This window comes from Hemiscyllium ocellatum, chromosome 50, assembly GCF_020745735.1.
Source record: "Hemiscyllium ocellatum isolate sHemOce1 chromosome 50, sHemOce1.pat.X.cur, whole genome shotgun sequence".
NCBI lineage: Eukaryota > Metazoa > Chordata > Chondrichthyes > Orectolobiformes > Hemiscylliidae > Hemiscyllium > Hemiscyllium ocellatum.
Genome location: NC_083450.1, coordinates 5,067,199 through 5,086,005, shown reverse-complemented (window position 1 = coordinate 5,086,005; position 18,807 = coordinate 5,067,199). Strand labels below are relative to the sequence as shown.

Sequence of the window (18,807 nt, the reverse complement as noted above, 5' to 3'; positions counted from 1 at the left end):
CGTCATTCTATAGTGTTATGATTAGATTAGATTCCCTACAGTATGGAAACAGGCCCTTCGGCCCAACGATTCCACACCGACCCTCCAAAGAGTAACCCACCCAGACCCATTTCCCTCTGACTAATGCACCTAACACTATGGGCAGTTTACCATGACCAATTCACCTGACCTGCACATCTTTGGACTGTGGGAGGAAGCCAGAACATCCGGAGGAAACCCACGCAGACACTGGGAGAATGTGCAGACTCCACACAGCCAGTCACCCAAGGTGGGAGTTGAACCCGGGTCACTGGTGCGGTGAGGTAGCAGTACTAACCACTGTGACACCGTGCCATTGTAGATAAGTGTGAACGTACGAAGGTAGAATGAAAAAGCAAATGCAGTCACAAGATGTCTAATATATATTGGCTAAGTTATGGTGTTATGCATTGTGCAACACTGACACAACAACCTCTGGAATACATAGTGAAGAGTAACGTATGGAAATTAGTCACCTTGGGGTAAAGTGCAAAGGCACCATGAAAAATGAATGACCCTTGCTATTTATTTTTCCTCCTTCTTTTCCTCCCTTTCCCTGCCTCTCATATCTGCTGGTGCCAAGTATTCTCTGATGTTCCTTGTTGAAAGAATAAATTGCAGTGTGGGTTGAGATTGGGAAAGTAGCCAGTATAAGATCACTGGCCCCTTCCACTGAGCCAATTAAATCCTATTGCGGACCAAGTTGGCTAAAGTTTTCCATACGAATGAAATCAAAAGCAACTCAACTTCTTCACTCCGTGCAGCTTTCCTTCCTGCGTTTCCTACAGTCTGTTAAAACCCAGACGTGGAAGTGTGTCATTAGACCATAGTGGGGGGATGGGTGTGGCCCGGTATTCCCTCGTCTCTACACAGCTGCACGTTTTAGCAAAATTCACTGAGTGGACTCAGGATATATCCTGAAGTTTTTTTTCTTTTTGACCTGTTCTTTTGGGATCAAATGGGTCCCTCCTGTCTGCCTCTGTTGTTCCTCACCTCCACTCATCCCTTAGAAAACTCTAAATTCTGAAGCAGCAGAGATGAATTAATTCAATATGTTCCATTTGCTGTGGTTTGCTTTAAAAGCAAGCAACAATGTTAGTTGTTACAAGGCTAGTGCAGCTTAGTAGGTTAGCTTCTTTTAATGGTATCATCGAACATTCTGATAAAACTGTTGCAATATGAGCTGACTCTATTTACTGTGAAAAGGCTCGTCGTCACTGATGTGAGTTTTCCCACTTCTGTGTCCAGGATGCTGTTATCTCTGCAGAGGTTAAAGATCCAGAGATGTTGGTGGCTCTGCATTTGCTTTACCCAAACGACCATTCTCATTTGTTGGTTGACTTTTGAGAGTGAGGAGCTATTCAACCAGGTGCAGTGAAGGCCTAAAAACCGAAAGAACTGCAGATGCTGTAAATCAGAAACGAAAATAAAAATTGCTGGAAAATCAAAGGTCTGGCAGCATCTGTGGAGAGAAATCAAAGTTATCCAGAGTGACCCTCAGAATGCAGTGAAGGCATGTTGCCAGTATATGTACTTCCATGGCCCACATGGGTGGTAGGCGTGATTCCTTGGTACACTATTAGCAGTGAGAAACCTAAAATTTAATTCTTGTTTTCCATAGCCCAGAGGCAATGAGACCAATGTCAGCGTCTTGTTTCCTGATCGAGCTTGTCAGCTAACTTATCAGGCCATGAATCAAACCAAGATCTCTCTTGAATTATATGGTGTGTCATACACCAGGTGCTTTTCCATTGCCTTGCTAGACCATGGATAATTTTGAACCCCTAGGTTGTGTTGAAGAGGAAGCATGCTGAATCAGGCAGTAACAGCGAGTGTCACTTATCTTCAGTATTTCTTAGCGAACAATAAGATTAGATTAGATTAGATTTAGTGTGGAAACAGGCCCTTCGGCCCAACAAGTCCACACCGACCCGCCGAAGCGCAACCCACCCATACCCCTACATTTACCCCTTACCTAACACTACAGGCAATTTAGCATGGCCAATTCACCTGACCCGCACATCTTTGTGACTGTGGGAGGAAACCGGAGCACCCGGAGGAAACCCACGCAGACACGGGGAGAACGTGCAAACTCCACACAGTCAGTCGCCTGAGGCGGGAATTGAACCCGGGTCTCAGGCGCTGTGAGGCAGCAGTGCTAACCACTGTGCCACCGTGCCGCAATAAGTTTTCAATCTCTCAAGCTCTAACTGTTTAACAGTCTGACCTTTTTTTTTCTTGTCCTTTTTGAATTGGCCAGATGTCCCTGGTGGATTTGGGGAAGAGGTTGTTGGAGGCCGCTCGAAAAGGACAGGATGATGAAGTGCGAACACTAATGGCAAATGGTGCTCCCTTCACTACAGATTGGGTAAGTGAACCATTTTTGTTCGGTTGGGGGGCTGGTTGGTGAACGTCAGGCAGTATATTTTTTACAAATATGATGTTTTTGAGCAGGAACTCTGCATTCTGAACATGACCCATCCCCAGGAAGCATTGAAGAAGGAGGTGCTTTAAAACCTCAAACCACAGCTGACTGGCTATGAACCAGTAATACAGCAGGCAATATGTTTACTTTTAGAGGATCCTCTGGGAGCCCCTGGATAACAGTATTTGGACCATTGGATTCTAGTAGTCAGGAAGATGATGTGAATGCACCCAGACATTTAGAGATACAAGACACAAGAAGCAAATCAGATGGGTTAGAAATAATGGTGAACATGGAGCAGATGGAAGTTATGTAGAGTACAGCTGCTTTGTATGCGTATGAGAGAATGGGTGTAGGAAAGAAAAAGATTGTGTGGTACCGTCTGTCAGGGATCATTCGTGTGTTGATGAGAGAGAAGACTGGGAATTAGAACAGTCGCTATTCATGAATCCAGAAGGGAGGTAAAAATAACAACAACATTGCATTCCAGGACAATTGTCTGGGAGGACAAGTAAAGCATCAGTGCTTAAAGCCTTAGTTATAATCACCAGGAAGGATTTAATCTGCCTGACACAAGTCTGAACTTAAACCTGAGATAGTCTGAGTTAATTATTCTTCATGAATCTCCTCTCAAATAGTCTGCAAGGGAAGCCACAAGAAGAATGTCAATATTGGATTTGTTCTAGACTATCAATAATGCTTCCTTGTGCTGGGGTGGCAAGAGGACGAGTTGGGATCTAGTATTAAAATAGTGGTTAACTTAAGGATGAAATAAAGCAGAACACTAGCAAAAACTATTTTAAGAAATTGAATTTTAACTAAATTCCACCAGTTGCCATGGTGGGATTTGAGCCCCTGTCCTTGAACATTCACCTAAGTGTCTGGATTACAAGTTCAGTGTTTTAAAACTGCACCACTGACTTCACTCTTTTTTTTTCATAATACTGTTGTACTCGTTGACATTAGTAGGGAAGATGTGTTGGGTAGGCCAGAAATTGTTATCCCCAGGACCAGATGGGATATCCCAGGTTGCTGAGGGAGGCGAGAGAGGAAATAGCTGGGGCCTTGACAGATATCTTTGTAGCATCCTTTGTAGCTCTGGGTCACCAGACCCACTGTTTTAGAGACAGCATTCACTTCCAACTGCATACATAATATCCCTCTTTTTAATTTAATAACTCCCATTCATGAACATATTGTACTGTCATCATAGTAAAGTTATTTTACATAGTCAGGAATATTTACAAAGACATGGAAAGCATGTGAATGACCACTCTCTCCATCTGTGCAAGTCCTGGCCAATCAGATAGCTTTGTATCATTAACAAATATAGATACATTAATGTCTGTCTGTTCATCTAAATCATTCATAAATAGCTGAAGTCTCATGACTAATTCGTGTGGCACCTCACCGACCACAGCTTGCCAGTGTAAAAAGTTCCCTTTTAAAGATGGGAAGGACATGTGGTTTTATCAGCAATGTCCATATCCTAACCAGGATAAGGTCACTCTTGCTCTGGTGTCCTCCACTGGTGAGCTCAACCTATTGATGGTCATCCTAGAACGGTCACTGTCTCGGCTTGAGAAACGGAAGGTTGACTGCGTGCTTGTGTACTGCTTTCCCACAAAGCAGAAAGAGCAAAAGGGACAGAGTGCAGCTTTTTAAAATTGAAGCCTCACGTAGCGAAGTATTGTTATCGATTCACTTGCGTGTCTTTCAGAGGCAATACTGCCAGGTAGTACCATTTTATTTCTGGGCACATCTTGCTGTAATAGAATTTGATGTATCATTCTCCTTCTCCCTAGCTGGGCACATCTCCTCTTCATCTTGCAGCCCAGTACGGTCATTATTCAACAGCAGAAGTCCTCCTCCGGGCCGGAGTTAGTCGGGACGCCCGAACCAAAGTTGACAGGACACCACTACACATGGCAGCAGCTGAGGGCCATGCAAGCATTGTGGAGCTCTTGATCAGGGTAAGCTTTCAATCGAGATTTGTCCATTGGGAGTCACTTCCCTGCTTTATATCTTTTAAAAATGAAACAAACTATGATCAAATTCTTCGACTAAAAGTCACAAGTGTCAGAGTTGTGCAGCTGGTCAGTCAGTTTCTGGCAGACCCCCACCCGTGCTCCTACACAGCTGCTGGATACGTGTGTTTAATGCTGAGAATCAATTTTCTTTTCTGCAATCCGAACTGAATGCTTCCAAACGGGAGAGAGGATCACTAAGGCAAAGTCAAGAGAAGAGAAGTGCTAAATATATTCACAAAGAAACCATGCTGGGTCAATGCTCAGCAGCTGGCATTTCATCTGCAATACTCTATACAGAGCAACCTTGATTATCTGAGCATCGATTATCCGAACGAGATCCCAAGGCCCAGATGCTCGGGTAAACTGTTGTCTGAACATTCGCTTTATCCGAACAAAATACACTCTGTCCGTGTTGTTCAGATAATTGAGGTTGCCCTGTATATCACTGAAATAGCAAGCTGATAAGGCCATTAACAGAGAGCAGGCCAAGCTCTGGGGTTCAGTTCTCTAGGCATGGAATTGAAAAATAGAATAATTGCCTTAAACATGTTTTAAGTCTTGGGTAGATCAGACTTGGTGTTTCTGTGGACAGTTTAGAGACACTGGAGAAGGTGCAAGAAAAGATTTACTGGACTACAGCAATGCTGCTGCAACCAAAAAGATTTTAAGCCTGTTGGGGAAGATTAAATGATGTTGGATCCTTTTCCGGTTATGTTAGGAAGAAGATTGACTCAGTTGAGGTCTTTAAAGCATGAAAGGATTTGATAGAATGAATGAAAGGCAGCTGTTTCTGTTTATTGGGGAAACTAAAGGTATGGTTCAGAGAGCCCTCTTGTGGCACAGTGGTAGTGTCCCTACTGCTGATGACCGGGAGGCCCAGGTCCAAGTTAAAGTCCCATCTGCTTCAGAGGTGTATCGTAACATCTCTGAACAGGTTGATTCGGGAAATTAGTTTAAAGGAAATATTTGGGTCAGCTGTATAAGGCATTCACTGAACAATCTAATTGGGAATTGAGGACAAACTTGTTCACCCAAAGAGTTGGGGGAGAAATGGGACTTACTCCCACAGGGAGTGGTCAAGGTGAATAATAGATCCATTGAGAAATGAAACTGGGTGAGTACACAGTGGAGAAAGGGATAGAAAGATACGATGTTGAAGTTAAATGAGGAAAGACAGCAAGAGGCTGTGTGGAGCAATAATACCGGCATTAACCTTTTTTTTTGGCTGAATCGATTGTTCCTGTGCTGTTTGCAGGAATGAAGCATCAGAAAAGCTGATAGCAGTCTTTTGTTAGATATGTGAAGAAGTAGTAACGACAGCTGATTTTGTATTCCAGCCTGTCCCTCAGCAATGTCCGAGAATGTGCTGCACTGTCGCAAGGTTAAGTTTGAAAGGTGCTGTTTATGTTTGCTGGCTGCAGCTCGGGTTGGTGTGGACATCAAACATTTTGGATCTGTGAAAGATAAATGTTAGCGTGAGCTTACAGGTTGGAGAGTAGGAGCAGGAAGGTGCAAATGGATTTGGATAAGGTGATGCACAGAAGGTGAGAAGCTAATAGATTGGTGCAGAAAGTTATGGAAAACACGAATAGATTGGTTTTGTGTGGATTGCATGTGTTGACATGTAAATGTGAGAAAGTCATATATGGAGGCTTGTTTTGGCAGCACTTGGAATACAATGATCAGCTTTAGGCACTGGATCTCAGGGAAGCAGTCTCCTGCACTGTTAACCCATTTTTATAGATGCACTGCAGAAAGCGTCCTATATGGATGCATCACTGCTTGGTATGGCAACTGCTGTGCCCAAGACGGCAAGAAATTAGAATTATGAATGTAGCCCAGTCCATTATGCAATCAGCCTTGCATCTGTTGACTCGGTCTGCATTTCCTGCTGCCTCAGGAAAACAGCCAACGTAATCAAAGACTCCTCCCGCCCAGGTTATACTCTCTTCTCACCCTGCTCCATGGGCAGGAGATACAAAAGTTTGAAAACAAATACCAACAGACTCAAGAACAGCTTCTTCCCAACTGTTATCAGACTTATGAACAGACCTCTCATATGCTAGAATTAATCTTTCTCTGCACTTTTTTTTGTAGCTATATCACTATATTTTGCACTCTACCCAGATGTAGTTACATAAGATATGATTTATCTGGATAGCACACAAAACAATACTTTTCACTGTACCTCAGTATATGTGGCAATGATAAATTAAATAAAGCATTAATTTATGAATCTGGCATCTATTCAGTTTAAGGTGATTTAATTGAGATCTTTAAAATTTTATAGAATAGATACCAGGGAAACTATTACCTTTGGGCAAAGCAAAAGGGTATGATCTTAAAAGCTAGAGCTCAGCCATTTGGAGTAAAATCAGAGAGCACGTTTGCATACACAAGGTAGTAATGTAAATCCGGAGCTTGTAGCCTCAGAAGGCTGTAGATGCTGAGGGAATTAAAATTCCTAAGGTTGGAGATGGATTTTGTTAAATATTAAAAATAAGGAAATGGAATTTAAGTGCCACTGCCAATGATCGACTTGAATGGCAGAACAGATTTGAGGGGATGAATGGCCACCTCCTATCTTTTTGCCACTAGTCGTCGCTTTGTCTCAGATGTGTGCAAATGCAGGCTGGCTCAATGAAATACCTTCTTTTTCTTTCCAATGTAGAACAATGCAGATATAAATGCTAAGGACATGCTGAAGATGACTGCTTTGCACTGGGCAGTGGAACATGACCATCGCGAGGTGGTGGAGATTTTGTTAAAATATGGCGCAGATGTTCATGCTTTGAGCAAATTTGACAAAAATGCCTTTGATATCGCCCTTGACAAGCACAATCCTGAATTGGTGGGAATATTGCAGGTATGTGGAAAGATGTTTGGAAGGTGTGGGTGAGTTTTGGTAAATTTGGAAAGCATTGCTTCAGTTTACTAGAAGAATTTCCAGATAAGAGAACACAGCACCCTAAGGAAAGCTAGCATTCTTATGGCACCTTTTATACTCTGGAGACCCTTTTTTAAAGCATTTCAGAATGCATGAAAAACAGACAAAGTGTAACTGTTGCTCTAAGAGGGTAGTGGTTTGAGTACCATAATGGCTTTGTTGGCTATGAACAAAATTAGCCACAGCCCTTGCTCCTAATTTATTATGTAGCTGAGCTGGGAGGTGGTATTGCTGAGAAATCAAGATTGGCTGAGGTATCTTTGTGGGCAGCTAATGTGGCTATTCTTCCTGAATAATATCTCACCCAGTCCTCCTGGATATAGTTCAGTAATGGCAGGTGGTACAGGAGCTGCTGATGCTCAAAGAATTGTCCCCTATAAAGAACTAGTCTCTGCAGAACAGAAAAGAGGGGAATTACAGCTATTTTGAGAGCAGGGTTCAATCATCAGTAGTGTGTTCTTTATAATAGATGTAAAGAACCTTTCGTACTTGTAACAGAGTTTCATTCTTAGTATTACCCATGACCAGTTGATGAGCATGTTTTATGTAGTTGTAATACACACAATACGGTGAGACAGAGGTTCTAAAACTCTTTCTACCTAGGGAGACTGCAACTAAATTGTTACAATTGTTTATGTACCAGGTTCCCTTTTGAGTCATTTTCATCAGTAAGCAATGCCATTGTTCAATGTTGACTTGAAAGTACGACCACAGGAAGGTTGGGTGAGAACATCTGCAAAATTTTTAATAATCCTGATAATTGGAGACATAGTTGGAGGTATTAAGCAATGATGACTTTTACGTATACACCATTAATGTGATGGTTTTCTGCATGTTTGCCCAACTGGCTGCTGCAGTGTAGCCTTGATTTATCATGTTAATTCTGAATTATCCATGTACTCTAGCACAAATGGGATCTGTCAAACTTCATTTGGAAGTAACCTTGTTTGACATGACTCTGGGAGCTTAATGATGTTCATTAGAAAGACTGCAGTTTTCAGAATACCCATTATTTTAAACAGTTAATGTCATCCGCCAGGAGCTTCTCCGTAGACACAGCTAACGGAAATGTTGCACTAGTGTCCAGTAGGTTCATTTTCTAAAGTAACTCCAAGTGAGTCCTGTGGCCTGTCGTTGCCACAGCATTACGTCTACTTGCCGAGATATGATGCCTTAACATCTGCTGCCCAGCTGTGCACTTAGTAGCGTCACCATCCAGATTTCTATGCCAAACCAGTTAGCTTTGGTAAGCATGTAAATATCCGTATGGATTCGATGAAAAATTACCTTAAGAATGCATGTCAATGCTAAAGTGTCTTGAAGCTCAGCTATCGCAAAATCACTCTCACTTATTGAGGAAAAACTGTACAGGCTGGGGCTCTTTTCTCTAGAAAAAGGAAGATTAAGTGACCCAATAAAGGGTCTGTTGTTTGGATGGAGAGAAGCTTGTGTGGCTGTCTTATAAATAATTTGGGTTGCATTGCCTGCCACTGCTCACTATGCTTGTACTTAAGTTGCTAAATGAGGCCTCCCCATGTTTCTGAAACTTAACCCAGCAAGTGTGAGCACATAGGACAGGTTGTCAGGAGTAGGATGAAGGTCAGGATGCAAACATTATTCAAGCAGATTTAGAATTCTGTATTAGATTAGGAAGATGATTTGATGTGTTGGTCTGGATGACCCCATGGACTTTGAAACCTATTCATGATTGCAGATTACGGAAGCATCATGAAGTAATCATATAATCTCTAAAGTGTGGGAACAGACCATTCAGCCCACACCAACTTTCTGAAAAGCAGCTCACCCACAGACCCACCCCCCTACCATGGTCCTGTAACCCTGCACTTCCCATGGCTAATTCACTTATTTTGCACATCCCTGGACACAACGGGCAATTTAGCATGGCCAAACCACCCTAATTCTCACATCTTTGGACTGTGGGAGGAAACCGGAGCACCCAGAGAAAACCCAGGCAGACGCTGGCGAACATGCAAATTCCACGCAGTTAGTCGTCTGAGGTTGACATTGAATCCAGGTCTCTGGCACGGTGAGGCAGCTGCGCTAACCAGTGAATCACCATTCTGTTCACAAGTCCTTTGGAATGCTGAGGGGTGATCTTGTCAAGGGAAGATTTTTGTTAGAAGACCAAGGCCAGGAACTCAAGAATAAGAAATTCAGAGGAAAGTCTTTTATTTAGATTGTGCTGAGAATGTTGAAATCACCAAATTTGAAGCAATAATGTAACTGTTTCTAAGGAAAAGATAAACAAGAGGAATAGAGAAAATGCTGATGCAGTGAGGTGAGGAAGGCCAGCAGGAGACTCATGTGACGCATCAATGCGGTAATGAATGAGATGGGCCAAATGGCCTGTTTATGCTGCAAATGCTATGTATCCTTCACAGTAAGGTGAAGGATGTTGGTCCTGAGAATGGATAGATCCCAGGTCAGTGTACAGCATTGAAAAATGTGGTGCTGGAAAAACACAGCAGGCCAGGTAGCATCCGAGGAGCAGGAGAATTGACGTTTCGGGCATAAGCCCTTCAGGAATGAGGCTGGTGTGCCAAGTGGGCTGAGATAGAAGGTAGGGGGGAGGGAATTTGAGGGAGGGGCACTGGGAATACGATAGGTGGAAGGAGGTGAGGGTGATAGGCCAGAGAGGGGGTGGGGTCGGAAAGGTCGGGAAGAAGATTGCAGGTCAAGAGGGCGATGCTGAATCCGGGGGTTGGGACTGAGATAAGGTGGGGGAGGGGAAATGAGGAAGCTGGAGAAATCTACATTCATCCCGTGTGGTTGGACGGTTCCTAGGCGGAAGATGAGGCGCTCTTCCTCCAGTCGTTGTGTGGTCAGGGTCTGGCAATGGAGGAGACCAAGGACCTGCATGTCCTTGGCGGGGTGGGAGGAAGGTCCTTGGCCGCCTCTATCACCAGAAAGGACATGCAGGTCCTTGGCCTCCTCCATCACCAGACCCTGACCACACGACGACTGGAGGAAGAGCGCCTCATCTTCCGACTAGGAACCCTCCAATCACACGGGATGAATGTAGATTTCTCCAGCTTCCTCATTTCCCCTCCCCCCACCTTATCTCAGTCCCAACCACCGGATTCAGCACCGCCCTCTTGACCTGCAATCATCTTTCCGACCTCTCCGCCCCCACCCCCTCTCCGGCCTATCCCCCTCACCCTCACCCTCACCTCCTTCCACCTATTGTATCCCCAGCGCCCTTCCCCCAAATTCCCTCCCCCCTACCTTTTATCCCAGCCGGCTTGACACACCTGCCTCATTCCTGAAGAAGGGCTTATGTCCGAAACGTCGATTCTCCTGCTCCTCGGATGCTGTGTTTTTCCAGCACCACATTTTTTAACTCTAGTCTCCAACATCTGCAGTCCTCACTTTCTCCCAGTATACAGCATTTCTAGGCTTGGCATACAAAGCTTTCTCTGCTCTCATATTGTGACCCAAAAGATATTCATCAGAGGTCTCTATGACATGCTTTTACTCTAGAAGGGCATAGGCTACTGCCTCTGTGTTTTAGATTTCCCACATTTCCCAGCCCCCAGAGTGGAACTGCTGGTTTTCTTTTTGACATTGAAGCAATGTGCTCCATCCTTGTAAGATGTTGCTCATTACCTGACCCTGGGATTTCTAACTCCTTAAAGTGCCACTTTGAAGGTGTTAACTCTCTGAGCACACCATCGTATACCCCATGTAACAGGTTCACTCATGTCCTTTGCAGGAAGCCATGCAGAATCAAGTGAACACGAATCCAGAGAGGACAAATTCAGTCGCTGTCGCCACACCACAGTTCATCATTGCACCTGCAGGAGTGATGAACCTCTCAGGACTGGTTTCTTCAACATCTACCAAAACAACCTCAGGTGTGTAAAGGGCAACTTATGGCCTCTCCTTACAAAGGCGGAATGTCAGAATAGGGCAATCTGAGGTGGTTAACACTATTGTCATTGGGTTTGTGTGTAATCTTTTCTTTGTATTTACTGTTACCCGTCATGGCTATGCTGAGTTGGTCAATATCACTTTTTGATACAGATGATGATTGTGTTATTTGTAGGGCAGAGGTCTGGCTAGGAGTTAACCCTACAAAGCCCCTTGCTGATCTATTTGCTCTTCCTGTCCACAAATAGATCTTGGACCATGCCAGGAGCTCCACTCATGCCACGTTTCCCCATGTTTGCCTCCTGTCTGGCTATTAACAAAGTGACCTGCTGAAATCAAACACTACCAGGACAGGTGCAGCACTGGTTAGATGCAGAATAACTGCTATCCCCTCACCACCACCACATACACACCCACCCTTCGTTTCTTCATGCACTTCCAGCAAGTATAGCGTGCATCATGTATAGAATAAATCTCCCTCTACACTGCCTAACAAACACACACCAAGAAAGTTGACTCAACGTGTCCGTGTTATACTCACCCACCTAACCTGTTCGGTCTGGTTGTCATATGTTCCATGGGCTGGCCGCTCAAACCAGTGGAGGCTGTGTTGCCTGTTACCACCAATTCAGTTTACCTTCCTCACCAAAACATTTGTTTGTGGTGCCCACAGACACAGACAATGGATTGTTGTCAATGTATGAAACTAAGCAATAAGCGTAGAATCTGGATAGACGGTGATGGCTGAACCTCTTTCTAATTGGAACCCAAGCGTGTGTCTGGGTTCACCCTGCCATTCTTGTTGCAATGGACCCAACCCCAAATGGGGGACCTCCTTTGCTGCACAGAGTGAAATCATCTAGCTGAGCAGGGATGAGGACACAAGTCCCTCCTTTAACTTCAGAACCATTGCAATTCAGCCGGAAGAAGTGACCTTTTCATTGTACTCGTGAGTACATGTGACAATAAAGCTAATTCTCATTCTGAAAGAGAACTTCAGAGTGCCATAACCACGGTAGAGGATGGGTGCATCAATGATTCTTTTTAAATGGGAGTGTTTACATTGTTTTCATTTTGGCAATTAATAGTTCTCTTCTGTGGAACATCACTTTTAAGGCCGAGCAGTATTAACAAGGTGAAAGAAGGACATTTTCACGTCAGTCTTAACATTTCATCCATACTTTTCCCTTGAACCGAGTGGCTTGCTTGGTCATTTTAGAGGGCAATTAAGAATGTAACACATTGTGAGTTTGGTGTCACGTGTAGTCACAAGTTTGGCAAGGATAGCATATTTCCGCTGATGGGCATGAATGAACCAGGTGGGGTTGTACAAGAATTGATAACAGACTATTGGTCATCATTGCTGGTTGCGGTGGAATTTAAACCCGTGTCTCCGGTGCATTAGCATTGAGCTTCTGGATCACAGGACAGTGACATCACCTCTGCACCACTGACTCTCCTCTGTCACAGAACTGTTTTTCCATTGCAAAGTTGTCTTGATTTCCAAAAATCTTAGTGGGTCCTCTGTGATTTTTGTTTTGACTTCTATCATTGTGACCCTGGTAATGTATTGTGTGTCTGTGTGTTCGTATCTGTCCCTGTGAAAATTAAACCCTATCCGCCCAATGGTCGATGCCAACTCACTGTCTTTATACCCATGTAAATCAGCATGGTCAAAGAAATAAAAGCATCCTGAAGTTAGGCAGTGTCTGTGGAGAATGTGAGAGAGTGAGTAAGTTAATGCTTCAGGTCCCATCAGAAGTGGTCAGGGATCGCAGAAGATTTGGATGGAACGGTATTACTTTCCATCCTGTGTCCTCAGTTTGGGAAAGAAAGATAGGCTTGTGTATGAGCTCATCACTGGTGTCGTTTACACAGGCTGCTTAATATGTTTACATTATAATTTTATTTTAGAATTTTGAGGGTTTTTATTGGCTAGTAGAGAGGACCCAGGGAGATAGTGAGGAAAGAGATCGATCTGAGACTGGTACAACTGAGAACAGAAGTGAGTCAAACAGTCAGGCCAGACAGGGACAAGGTAGGACTAATAAATTGAAATGCATTTATTTCAATGCAAGGGGTCTAACAGGGAAGGCAGATGAACTCAGGGCATGGTTAAGAATGTGGGACTGGGATATCATAGCAATTACAGAAACGTGGCTCAGGGATGGGCAGGACTGGCAGCTTAATGTTCCAGGATACAAATGCTACAGGAAGGATAGAAAGGGAGGCAAGAGAGGAGGGGGAGTGGCATTTTTGATAAGGGATAGGATTACAGCTGTGTTGAGGGAGGATATTCCTGGAAATACATCCAGGGAAGTTATTTGGGCGGACTGAGAAATAAGAAAGGGATGATCACCTTATTGGGATCGTATTATACACCCCCTAATCGTCAGAGGGAAATTGAGAAACAAACTTGTAAGGAGATCTCAGTTATCTATAAGAATAATAGGGTAGTTATGGTCGGAGATTTTAACCTTCCCAATATAGACTAGAACTGCCATAGGGTTAAGGGTTTATGTGGAGAAGAATTTATTAAATATGTACAAGACAATTTTCTGATTCGGTATGTGGATGTACCTACGAGAGAAGATGCAAAACTTGATCTACTCTTGGGAAATAAGGCAGGGCATGTGACTGAGGTGTCAGTGGGGGAGCACTTTGGGGCCAGTGACCATAATTCTATTAGATTTAAAATAATGATGGAAAAGAATAGAGCAGATCTAAAAATTGAAATTCTAAATTGGAGAAAGGCCAATTTTGACAGTATTAGGCAAGAACTTTCGACAGCTGATTGGAGGAAGATGTTCGCAAGTAAAGGGAGGGCTGGAAAGTGGGAAACCTTCAGAAATGAGATAACAAGAATCCAGAGAAAGTATATTCCTGTCAGGGTGAAAGGGAAGGCTGGTAGGTATAAGGAATGCTGAATGACTAAAGAAATTGAGGGTTTTGGTTAATGAAAAGAAGGAAGCATATAGATTAGATTCCCTGCAGTATGGAAACAGGCCCTTCGGCCGAACAAGTCCACACCAACCTTCCAAAAGTCCCCCCCCCCACCGACTAATGCACCTAACACCATGGGCAATTTAGCACGGCCAATTCACCTAACCTGCATATCTTTGGATTGTGGGAGGAAACCGGAGCACCCAGAGGACACCCACGCAGATACTGGGAGAATGTGCAAACTCCGCGCAGACAGTTGCCCTGAGGTTGGAACCGAACCTGGGACCTTGGTGCTGTGAGGCAGCAGTGCCAACCACAGAACCACTGAACCATAGATCGAGTGAATCCTTAGAGTATAAAGGAAGTAGGAGTATACTTAAGAGGGAACTCAGGAAGGCAACAAGGAGACATAGCTTCTTGAAAGTGGAATCGTAAGTAGCTAGGATAGTGAAGAAGGCGTTTGGTATGCTTTATTGGTCACAATATTGAGTACAGGAGTTGGGAGGTCATGATGCGGCTGTACAGGACTTTATTTAGGCCACTGTCAGAATATTGCGTGCCATTCTGGTCTCCTTCCTATCAGAAAGATGTTGTGAAACTTGAAAGGGTTCAGAAAAGATTTACAAGGATGTTGCCAAGGTTGGAGGATTTGAGCTAGAGGGAGAGGCTGAACAGGCTGGGGCTGTTTTCCCTGGAGCGTCAGAGGCTGAGGAGTGACCTTATAGAGGTTTACAAAATTGAGGGGCATGGATAGGGTAAATAGGCAAAGTCTTTTCCTTGGGGTGGGGGATTCCATAACTAGAGGGCATAGGTTTAGGGTGAGAGGGGAAAGATCTAAGAGGCAACTTTTTCACGCAGAGGGTAGTACGAGTATGGAATGAGCTGCCAGAGGAAGTGGTGGAGGCTGGTACAATTGCAACATTTAAGAGGCATTTGGATGGGTATATGAATAGGAAGGGTTTGGAGGGATATGGGCCGGGTGCTGGCAGGTGGGACTAGATTGGGTTGGGATATCTGGTCGGCCTGGACGGGTTGGACTGAAGGGTCTGTTTCTGTGCTGTACATCTCTATAACTCTATGGCGTGCCTTATTTTGATTTGAGGCGCTGCTCACAATGGATTGCTGCAGGAGTGCAGTGCAAGTTATATTGTGGAGATTCAGGTGAAGTGCAGAACAAATCAGTGTTGAAAAACTAGTTGGACCATGGCGCGTGGATGAGAATGTTTAAATAATCAGGTATAAGATAATGATCTACCCGAAAGCTCCTTCGAGCGTGAGTTCAAGATGAATGTTTCTCTTTTTTTTAAAAGAGAAAACTATTGTCCCTTCCCCTTGTGATGACAATTCTTGCTGATGTGAAGTTTCAAGTGTGCTTCATCTAACATGTCATTTGTCTCCTGGAAGACTAGAAGGATATTATTAGATCTTTATCCACGTGGAGGGGTATGGGGAAAGAAGAGTGAGGGTTATGCCTAGAGATCTGGATTACTCATTTGGATTTTTTTTAACCCTGCCCTCTGAGTACTGCAGCCAGTGGCTGCTCCACTAGTTCAGACCAGCAATCAACCCTGTAGCCTTCCATATCTCTGTGGCTAAGTACAGCACTTTTTTTTTCTTGTTATCTTGAAGAGCACAAAGAGCCCAAATAGTATTCTTCTCAATAATACAGAAAAAGTTCTGTCTCCAGAGTTGGAGATAACTGGCACTGAACTGTCATTTGCAACTTCTTAAGAATAGTCTATTTACTTTGATGTAATTTTTGAACCGTGGCAAAATATAAGATGGTCAAATGAATCAGCGCCCTGTGCTGTTTTTGTAATACAGCATTGAATATTTGCCACACTTTATCAAACTACATATGTAAGATTTTTTTAAAAAAATGAGTCTCCATAATTTCCATCCTTAGTTGCTCATGTCTTTGTTTGGTACTGAGTCTAACCCCTCGTTACCTCTGCAGGTGAATCTGGTGTATCCACAGTACAGTATGGTAACTCCACAACCTCAGTACTGGCTACGCTGGCTGCTTTAGCTGAAGCTTCAGGGCCACTCTCAAATTCACCCCGAAGTACAGGTAATTTCCACAAATGTATCGTAAAGTGTGCCAATTTTAAGATTCCCTTTTTAAATATATATATATGATACATATATATTTGGAATATGTAAATATTCCATACGTTTTTTTTAAATTTAAAAGTCTGCCCCTTAATAGTTGAGTGCATAGTTCGAACGTAAATGTGGCACAGGCAGAGTTAGGGTAGAACTAATACCAGAGCTGAAAATGTGTTGCTGGAAAAGCGCAGCAGGTCAGGCAGCATCCAAGGAACAGGAGATTCGACATTTCGGGCATGAGCCCTTCTTCCTAAACGTCGAAACGCCAAATTTCCTGTTCCTTGGATGCTGCCTGACCTGCTGCGCTTTTCCAGCAACACATTTTCAGCTCTGATCTCCAGCATCTGCAGACCTCACTTTCTCCTAGAACTAAAACCACCATTGCAACTAAAACAAAACATTCTGAACAGTCATGCTATATGAACAGCTTGGAACTGACCAGTTTGCTACTGGAGGTAACTGGGTTAAATGCAGGCACACGGATCTAGTTTAGTTTGGGAAACTTACGCCGAGTTGGACTGAAGGATCTGTTTCTGTGCTGTACGATTCTTTGACTCTATAAATGATCATGACACAAATTGCAACGTTCACGAAGAGTGTGGATACCGCTTGTTTTAATTAGCAAAAAATTCTCTTTGCTGTGCTGCCCTATATATTCCCTCAGATCCTAGAATGAAGAGTTCAACAGCTTCTGCAGCTTGTGTTAATATATTTCTGTCACAGCGGGAGGGAAAATGATTTACTCTCTGCAATATGACCAAACAATAAGAAGTGAAACTCATTATAAACTAAGGCTGGCTCCAAGGCAATTAATATTGTACCAGAACATTCCTCAGTATTTTCTTTTGTGGCTTTGTTTGCCCATAGGCTAAAATTCCAGCAATAACGTTTCTTGATGCTTGAGTAATTGTTATTTACTGTACCTATTGATGTTTGTTTTATATTCGCAGTGAGAGAGCTGAGGACAGGCAATGCAAATTGCTGCAGAAAGATGAGGATTTCCCTGACCCTGCTGATGGGGGGTTATGATGCAAATTTTTGGTGTTGCTAGATGTGAGACTGTTTTAAGATAACAATGAACCATGATCTAATTACATGGTTTAACAGGCCTGATTGGCCAACCCCCTCCTGTTTTCTGATGGGTTGATATAATTTGATGAACAAAACCAGACTGTAAATAGTAAATGTGAATGAAATGAACCGGTCAGTGAAGTGGGCTCCCACTTTCCAATCATCAACATGATTTTGCCAATACATGGATCCCCAACTTACAAACACTCACATGTTTGAACACAATCCCATGCTGGGGTATAATCATAAAGATCCAACCCACATATGTTTCTGTACTTATAAACTAATTTTCTACATTGTCCAACATTGTGTTCTGACTTGTGTACGAATTAACTTGCAAACCAAATCAAGAATGGAATCAGTTCACAACCTAGGGATTGCTTAATTCTAATTGTAATGCTGTTTAGCTGAAGCCCTCGAGATCCTCTTTGTGCATTGATGACCGAGTTTATTCAATAAAGAGTACCTTTGGGACGCCTACTGGTGATGGGGGAGAGTGAAGCTTGAAGTTTTTTCAATTGGGGAAATCTTTGTCCAATGCTGGCATTTTTTTTTAAGTTTGCAATATTACTGGTTGTGAAACTGAATGCCTATGTGTTTAAGTGAAAATTTTTGAGAAATATTTAATGAGACAGTAGCCATGATGACTGAAGAGTTAGGATCCCTTTGAGCCTCTTCTACCATTTGATAAGTTTACAGATGATACTTTATATAATTTTCCTCCCTGCTACCATGTCCCTTGATTCTTTTTGCGTCTAAGGATCTATCAATCTTAGCATTGAATGTACTCAATACTGGAATAGAGAAATCGAGAGATTCTTCTGTGTTTAATAAAAAGTTCTGTGTGAAATGGCTATTTTCTTCATTGACCTTGTGACCCTTAATTCTGGACACTCTACTCGGGGTGAAACAGCCTCTTGGCATCCACAATGTTAAATGTTTCATCACATCTCTCACTTTTCTCAAGTGCGGACAGTATACTTCATTCTGCTCCGAGACAGTCCCATAACCTCAGCCCAGTGAATTTTCTTGGGTCAATTTTGGGTAATTACTAATAACTTTTCTAGCTTTTACTTTTAATATTTGGAAAATGTCATCATTGCCAGTAGATGACCACTTCATTATTTTTCCCAGAATGTTGGCAGCAGCCAAAAAGTGCTTGAAAAGAGAGCTTATTTAAGGATTCGGATGGAAAATTTTCTTTCACTTTTCTCTTTCAGATCCTGACCAACCATTTCCAGCAACTTCTGTCTTTAATACTGGTTTACTGTATTTTGCAATTTTTTTTCTCAACTTATAGCACTCTTTACCAGCTCGTGCAGAAGATGAGCTCTGAGCCCACATTCTGGTCAATGGCGAGTGTGCTATGCTGC

General features: G+C 43.1%; 1 protein-coding gene across 5 annotated transcripts in view; it reads left to right on the top strand.

The window, feature by feature from the left end:
• Positions 1-18,807, top strand: part of LOC132805459 (GA-binding protein subunit beta-1-like) — a 57,430-nt gene that overhangs the window by 20,710 nt on the left and 17,913 nt on the right. For 4 of the 5 annotated variants that reach the window (XM_060820543.1, XM_060820544.1, XM_060820542.1 and 1 more), the window contains 5 exons: positions 2,279-2,386; positions 4,249-4,416; positions 7,145-7,339; positions 11,154-11,295; positions 16,212-16,325. In XM_060820543.1, the coding sequence (XP_060676526.1) occupies positions 2,279-2,386; positions 4,249-4,416; positions 7,145-7,339; positions 11,154-11,295; positions 16,212-16,325 (727 nt within the window). The remainder of the gene's footprint in view (positions 1-2,278; positions 2,387-4,248; positions 4,417-7,144; positions 7,340-11,153; positions 11,296-16,211; positions 16,326-18,807) is intronic. The other variant, XM_060820546.1, reaches the window with a different exon arrangement.